The sequence below is a fragment of the Austrofundulus limnaeus genome, unplaced genomic scaffold, assembly GCF_001266775.1.
Source record: "Austrofundulus limnaeus strain Quisiro unplaced genomic scaffold, Austrofundulus_limnaeus-1.0 Scaffold48, whole genome shotgun sequence".
Lineage (NCBI taxonomy): Eukaryota > Metazoa > Chordata > Actinopteri > Cyprinodontiformes > Rivulidae > Austrofundulus > Austrofundulus limnaeus.
Genome location: NW_013952450.1, coordinates 892114 through 899323, shown reverse-complemented (window position 1 = coordinate 899323; position 7210 = coordinate 892114). Strand labels below are relative to the sequence as shown.

The 7210-nt window shown below is 43.6% G+C and overlaps 2 protein-coding genes across 5 annotated transcripts in view; one reads left to right on the top strand and one right to left on the bottom strand.

Annotated features, from left to right (window-relative positions):
* The window catches only part of znf646 (zinc finger protein 646), a 10834-nt gene extending 3712 nt beyond the window's left edge, over nt 1-7122 (bottom strand). The window contains exons 1-4 of one of the 4 annotated variants that reach the window (XM_014008150.1): nt 5990-6131; nt 4085-4248; nt 1452-4002; nt 272-1345 (exon numbers count right to left, since the gene is read on the bottom strand). In XM_014008150.1, the coding sequence (XP_013863604.1) occupies nt 272-1345; nt 1452-3955 (3578 nt within the window). In that variant the 5' untranslated portion in view covers nt 3956-4002; nt 4085-4248; nt 5990-6131. Of the gene's footprint in view, nt 1-271; nt 1346-1451; nt 4249-5989; nt 6132-6842 lie in introns of those variants that run through there. The other 3 variants (XM_014008151.1, XM_014008148.1, XM_014008147.1) reach the window with 3 other exon arrangements.
* Nucleotides 6563-7210, top strand: part of znf668 (zinc finger protein 668) — a 5183-nt gene continuing 4535 nt past the window's right edge. Inside the window, exon 1 of the mRNA XM_014008154.1 lies at nt 6563-6664. The gene's annotated coding sequence lies outside the window, so the exon portion shown is untranslated. The remainder of the gene's footprint in view (nt 6665-7210) is intronic.

The window sequence follows — 7210 nt, the reverse complement described above, 5'->3', positions numbered from 1 at the left end:
GACCTATCCACGTCATCATTTACCCAGAATGCTTTGTGTGTAAATAAAATGGCCTGTCCGTGTAATATATTTTTAAACTTTTAGTTTAAATTACAGCCTACAGTATTTTTAGTCTTTATTTTACAGTTAAAATAAATTTTTATCAAATAAAGTCTAATGTTACAACTAATCATGGATCCCTATAAAAGGAACAATCTTATTTGATGAATTTGATGTCACTGCAACAACCTGTAAAAAGATGATGACTAACAGGCTTAAGCTGCCAACTCACATGAAGCATTTGCTGGCTCTCTCAGACTGCTGGACTCCAGATGGCGTGTTGCTCCCCTGACCTTTGTGGCAGCGGTGCCTCTTCAGGCCAGACCTGCCCTGGAAGCTCTTTCCRCACGAAGGACAGCCGAAGTGACTCAGCGCCCGATTGTGGACCTTCTGGTGGTTGTGTAGGACGCTGGCGAGACGGAAGGCCTTCCCACACGTGAGGCACACGTACTTCTTCTGCTGCGTGTGGATCCGGGTGTGATTGCGTAAAGCCATGGGGTTGCTGAAGGGTTTGGAGCAGAAGGTGCAGCTGAAATGTCCGGTCTTGTGGGTGTTTTTGTGGTTCAGCAGCGAGCCGGCGTGGCGGTAGGTGCGATTACATAAGCTGCACTTGAACGGCCGCTCCTCTTTATTGAGCGACGTGTTTGATTGGGAATCTCTGCAGTGTGAGGGTCCATCGCAGGTGTGGGCAGCCAGTTGGTCAGCAGAGATAAAGGTCTTCTTACATTTTTTGCATTTAAAAGCTTTACGCCTGAGACTCCACCTGCCTCTGGCCCCGGCCTTCCTGAGGTCTGCACAGACATGAGTCAGCAGCTGTTTGTTCCCTCTGAAGCCTTTCCCACAGTTCTGGCACAGGTGCTTCTTATTCGCAAGGTGGGTTCGTAAGTGGTTCTTCATTGCGAGCTGGTTAGAGTAGGTGTTGTTACAAACGGAGCAGCAGTATTCACCTGTTTTATGCGAGTTCCTGTGATTGACCAAACTTCCTGCATGGCGATAAGTGCGCCCACACTGGTTGCACGCAAAAGGCCGCTGATCACGCTCCAGTTTCACGGAGGTGTCCAACTGTGAGTGTTGCCCCCCGCCTCCAGGCGACTGCGTGCGGCGCCGGTCAGAGGTGAACGGCTGACTGGCATTCGGAGCCGAGGACGCCGTTCTTCCRTCTGCTCTGGTTCCGTTCATTTGCATGAGCGCCTGGATCTGATTGTTGAGTTCCTGGATTTTGGCTCGGTTCTCTTTGTGCCTCCTCTGGTGGTTCAAGAGCTGCTTTTGAATTTTGAAGGCTTTCCCACACTCGTGGCAAGCGTGTCTGGGGAAAAAGACAAAAGACACACAGTTAAATCTGTATTCGTGAGGCAGCGCGGGTAAAACCATGATGATAATTTTGCAATTCATTTTTATTCATTGGTACTAACCTTTTAATGTCAAAGTGGGACCTCTGGTGGTTTTTCAGAGCCAGCAGGTTGTAGAAGCGTTTCTGGCAGGTGACACATCTGAACACACCTGTTTTGTGGGACTTTTTATGGTTGAGCAAGGAACCTGCATGCCTGTAAGACCGTCCGCACTGATCACACCTGTACTGACGATGCTCACCACCAACAGTCGGTCTGCTGAGACGTGTCTCTTCGGGCTGGATGACACTGTTGACTTTTATTTCCTCTTTGACGCACACGGACGCATCTTTTGTCTCTGAAGTGCAGTCGTGGTTGTCCAGGTGATCGTAACTTGAACAGAAGACGCCACAGCTGCCACAGATGATCTGTGCCTCCCCTTTACTTTTTGAAACGTCTCCGTTCAGAGGTAAACCGTTTGCATGATCCGCCTGGTCCTCGTTGTGTAGAGGCTGATGTGAAATCAAGTCCTGCCTGCTTGCAAAACTTTCCCCACATGTACTGCAGATCACCATCTCCCCCGGCTCGTCATCTTTCACTCCATCACTGGAGGACAGGGAGGAAGGACCCGAGCTCGGCCGAGCATCGTGGGCCTGCGTGTGTCCTTGGAGGTGGCTTCTGAGAGCCCTCATGCTGCTGTAGTTGTTGCCACAGATTGAGCACTGATAATGATCTCCATCATCATCCTCCTCGTCGGGATCATCTAATCTGCCGGCGTACGGCTGAGCGCTGTTTGCATTTTCGCGGAAATTCTGTTCAARGTAATACTGGCTACCATTCAGGCCGTGCATCTCTACATTACTTCCTGGATTTTCTAGAGCACAAACAGCATTATTGGACTGAAAATTTAAATCGTTGGAATATTCGCTTCCAGCAGTCTCACGTCGCTGATGTAGCAAAGGGCAACTATGAGACTTGATCCCTGCGATATCTGTGAACGTCTCCCCGCAGTCGGCGCACATGTGCATTGGTGCGACTCGTTCTTTATGAGGTGTATGTGCTGTTGTGTCCTGGGAGAAGTCCTGGTTAAACTGCTCCTGGTAAAACGCTCCGTTTCCGGGGTCAGCTCCAGCCTCCTGATCGATGCCGAGTACGGAGCGGGCGCCATCTTCCCGCTCGTTTGGAGAAGAGAAGCAGCCCTGCTGGTTGTCTGAAGTCAGCGGCTCAGAGGAGAGCCAGTCTCCCTCTGCAGCGAGGTGGAAAGATGACGGCTGAGCTTTGTGGAGACGAAGGTGTCCTTTAAGAGCGGCCAGGTGAGGATAAGTCTTACTGCAAACGGAACACCGGTAAATCCCAACCTGATGTGACCTTTTGTGGTTAATGAGGCTCCCTGAGTGTCGGTAGCTCTTCCCACAGGTGTGACACTTGAAGGGGCGCTTGTCAGACTCCACAGCTGAGGTTTCTCCCATATTTTGCGATGGCGTGTGTGTGGGACTCTCGGCGGTTATGTCCATTACAGGCGCTTCTCCCTGAGATCCACTGGGAGATGGTTTCTGATCAGTGGAAAAGTCCAAAAGCCCATGACCATTACTTGTTATCTGCTCCTGTGGGGGATCAAAGTTTCTCAAATTAACTACTGGAGAAATGGAAGGTATGCCACTTATAGGGGATGCACAAAAACTAGACTCCGGTGAAGCAATACTGTTGTCGTATGATGCATTTAGCTTATCTGACAAAGTATCCTGAAGCCCAAATGACAGAGCAGAAGAATTGTGCATTTGGATGTGTTCCTGGAACTCTGCTTCATTGGGAAAAAGYACCTGACATAAATGACAAAAATTAACTGGAGCGTCCTGGTTGTGTTTTGGCAGCTGGTCCAGCGTTGTGTTWGGGTCGACCGTCAAACTGAGGTCCGTCCTGCTTCTTGCTTTGTGAGTTCTCTGATGGCTGTAGAAAGCAGCCATGTTACTGAAGGACTTGAAGCACACGGTGCACTCAAACACTCCCAGTTGGTGAGTCTTCCTGTGATTGATCAGGCTGCGATGATGTATGTATGACTTGTCACACAGGTCGCACCTGAACGGTCTGTTTATAGAATCATCACACGTCTCCATCTGTATATTAYAATCATTGATTTTGTCATCACATGGACTGTTTTCTACAGAAATCCCAACRTTGTTCAGCTTCTCAGTAAATTCACACTGCTCATCGTTTTCAATTTCGTGTGTGGGATATCCCATGTCTGTATTTCCAAATGACTGATTTCTTGGTTTCCTGGCAAGGTGAACCCTCTCATGTGTAGCGAGCTGAGTTGCCAAACGAAAAGCTTTTCCACACTCTGCACAGGAATACTTTTTAAATGATGTGTGGCTCCGGAGATGGCTCTTCAGGGCCGAGGCATTCCAGTTTTCCTTCCCACATATGCTACACTGAAAAGAACCTACTTCATGAGTCTTTTTGTGGTTTGTTAGACTGCCAGCGTGCCTGTAACCACGTCCGCATTGATCGCATTTAAATTTACGCTCTTCCTCTTGTTGATGGTGAGCATCCATGTGCTGGAGTAGACCGGGCATATTGGGACATACCATGCCACATTGTCTGCAAGTAAAACCCGTTGTTCTGTTAGGTTCCTGCACTGCCATCACAAAACAATGATTGAATAAGGCGCACAGGATGAAAACCAGTGTGAATATGCCAGATGGAAATGCATTGGATACCTTTCTAGTCCATTTAAAAGGAAGCCAGTTCTTTACGATATGTKTCAAGGAATGTCCACGACGGTTAGACCACAGAGGATGTTGAGAGCTGTTTCCAAACAATTAGTAGATCCCTGAATTTGGCACAAGTAGGCAAACGGAGCAGCTGAAGACAGAAGAGATGCCTGCAAGACAATATTGGGGGGGAGGGCATTATTACATGTAACACATTTTTAAYAATCAGTATGTTGTTTTGCATCTGATCAGTAGCTGAAATAGCTTCTACAGACTATTCACAGAAAGCTTTGGAGTAGCAAAACAACAAATCAGAAAACTTCATTCCAGCAACTTGGTTCTAAAATGTCTTTAAGAGCCAACATGGGATGAATATTCATGTTGAAAATAGGGCTGCACAATATTAGAAAATCTTGCGATGGCGATAAATATTGTGAAGACGATATCAGGTGTAATATATGTCTTTTTTTCTTTCCTCCCTTTCTAATCTGTACTTCTTACTCCATGTGAACTTTAGCATTTTTTGGCAACGTCATTTGTGTCTGGTGTGAGGTTTTGCTGCCGTTAGATTCTGTCCTACTGGCTAAATATTGTATTAGCATGAAAAATACAACTTCTAAACTCCTGAAATACATTAGTTAGCAATTATTGAAATCCAAACCATCCTTTGCGATACGAATATTGTGCACACTGATATTGCAATGCCGATATATTTGCCATATATTGTGCAACCCTAGTTGAAAACACACAAAATATTTCCCACCTAAACTCACCACTGGTTAGACTGCTTACATTTTAACACAATCTAACAATATTTAACATTTAATGATAACATAGCTACAGTCTCCATTTCAAATATCTGATGAGACATCTCTCATCTTTTATGTTAAAGTGCAAATTTTTATTTTATGCATTAAATTTTTTTACATAGTGATCAAGCTTCTCGATGCTCTGAACACCATAAACAACTGCAGTGAATATAGAGAAGAGATGAATAGGGAATGACACATTTAAAAGATAAACAGGTTGTCATCTGTTTACAGATGAAGTTATGGTACAACAAATTGTCAGTACAACATGATGTTTTAATGGCGGAAACTTGTAACTGAAACATTGCTCTCAGTGTTTACAACGTGTGATACAATGTAAGGTAGGCTTCTATCACTTGGAGCAACTTGGAGTTCAATTTCTTGTTTTAAGCCCTGGTAACATGTAAAGCAGCTGTTGACATAAATACAAATCATTGACTGAGTAACTTGTTTATTACTTGGCACTTACTATTTAGGTATTTTTAACACCTATGATGATATATGAATATCATGCATGTATCTGGGCATTCTCAGGCAGTACATCAAAAAGCAAAGTACAGCCGGCTAAAAGCTTAAACTTAATTCTTGATGTGGCATCACGTTGACCTCGTCCATCTTCTAGTGTTTAACTTGTTTTAAACTTGCTCTGCTTGATTAAATATTTGATTAAACTATATTGAAAACACAATGCTTTTTCAAAATACTTTCTTTTCAAATTTCGTATTCAGATTTCAAAATATATTAGAGCAAATGCCATACTTTTCAAGCCTGCAACAACCCTGTGGCATCAAGGTGTTTACAAACCTGTAATGACCCAGACTAGAGGCATCTCTGCACGCATTGAAAGACAAAGAGCAAAGCGTCTTGCTGCGCATATTTTCAATCAACCTCTAATAACGTTTTAAGACAATAAAATAAACAAGCGTGTCCGTGTTTTTTTTATGTGAAGGGCGAACAAGTTTACTGTCATCAGCTGAAAACAGCTGCAAGCTGACGCTAGCGGCCTACCAACTAGCACGGCTAGCTAAACAAACATTGCATCAAAGCCAGATATGTCGTTTTAAAAACTGAATTACGTCAGAAAATACGTAAAATTAAATACCTGAAAATGCACGATTCAATTCAAGCTATCAGACACAAAACTTCATTCAATGTTTAAAAAAACTGTTATTTTTAAACACAAATCATATTTTTTGATCCAACTCTTCTTTCCTCCATCTCTACTTCAACATTGCGCTTGTTGCTAGGAAACAGGAAATGTGCAGCAGTCAAATACTTCCGTCTTGTTGGGCTACTTGTTTAAACTAGTACCGCCTCTGTTATAACTTATAACAATAACAACTGCTGAAAGAAAAAAAAATGAAAAAAAAAACACTAAATGTTCATTTATTTAAAACGTATTACATTAATGGTTTATTTAGCTAGATTTGACAAATGTTTGTAGCTTTGTTACCGAGAACAGTCGTACTTTCGCCATTCCGTTCACCCCCTCTCCACATCACAAATGGCAAATTATCAAGTACATTTACGTGACATAACTTTAATATTGCTTCTGCATTTTGTCAGAAATTTGATGGTGTCTTTATAATGTGACTAATCGTATTAGCAAATAACACAAGTCATTGTTAAACGCTGCACTTGGCTTGCTAGCCGACAGCTGATGTCATCRGGGTCCTAGCGCCGCCCGCTACCTGGGAGCCGAACAGGAATCAGCGATTCTCACAGTAAAATCTGTCGCGTTCAAAGACATCATCGGGTAACTGATGTACTGATATCGGTAAGAATAACTTATATTTCTTCTATGAACACTTAGTGCCGAGACAGACGATTGTAGACACACATAAGCCTTAGAATCACGGTCTTGATGTTTTAGTGATTTGGTGCAACTAGCGGTCCTAAAGCCAGCCATTTTGAGTTAGTGTAGCACGCAAACGAGCACAAAGATAAATACGTACATAACGTGTCCTGCTCTTCGCGACACCGTCACGCTTGTCTTGTGGTGTTTGACATTAGTCTGATGTCTGGTAGACGTCAGTCATGTTGTGCACAGTGTGATCCCTGCCTCGCCAACTTCCCCTGGCATCGAAGCGGTTAGCTTATTGTCCCTGAGGTCCTAATGCCAGCCATTTTGTGAAAAACGCACATATTTTTCTGATTATCTGGCTAAARCCATACAGATGTTTTTATTTACCCCCTTACTGCCATATCTCTTCAACATATTCAGATACGTAAAAGGAATTTGGCCTCATATCTTTGGAAAACTGTGCTCCTAATGTCGAACATACATTCAGAATAATTTAAAAGATTATATATATATATATAT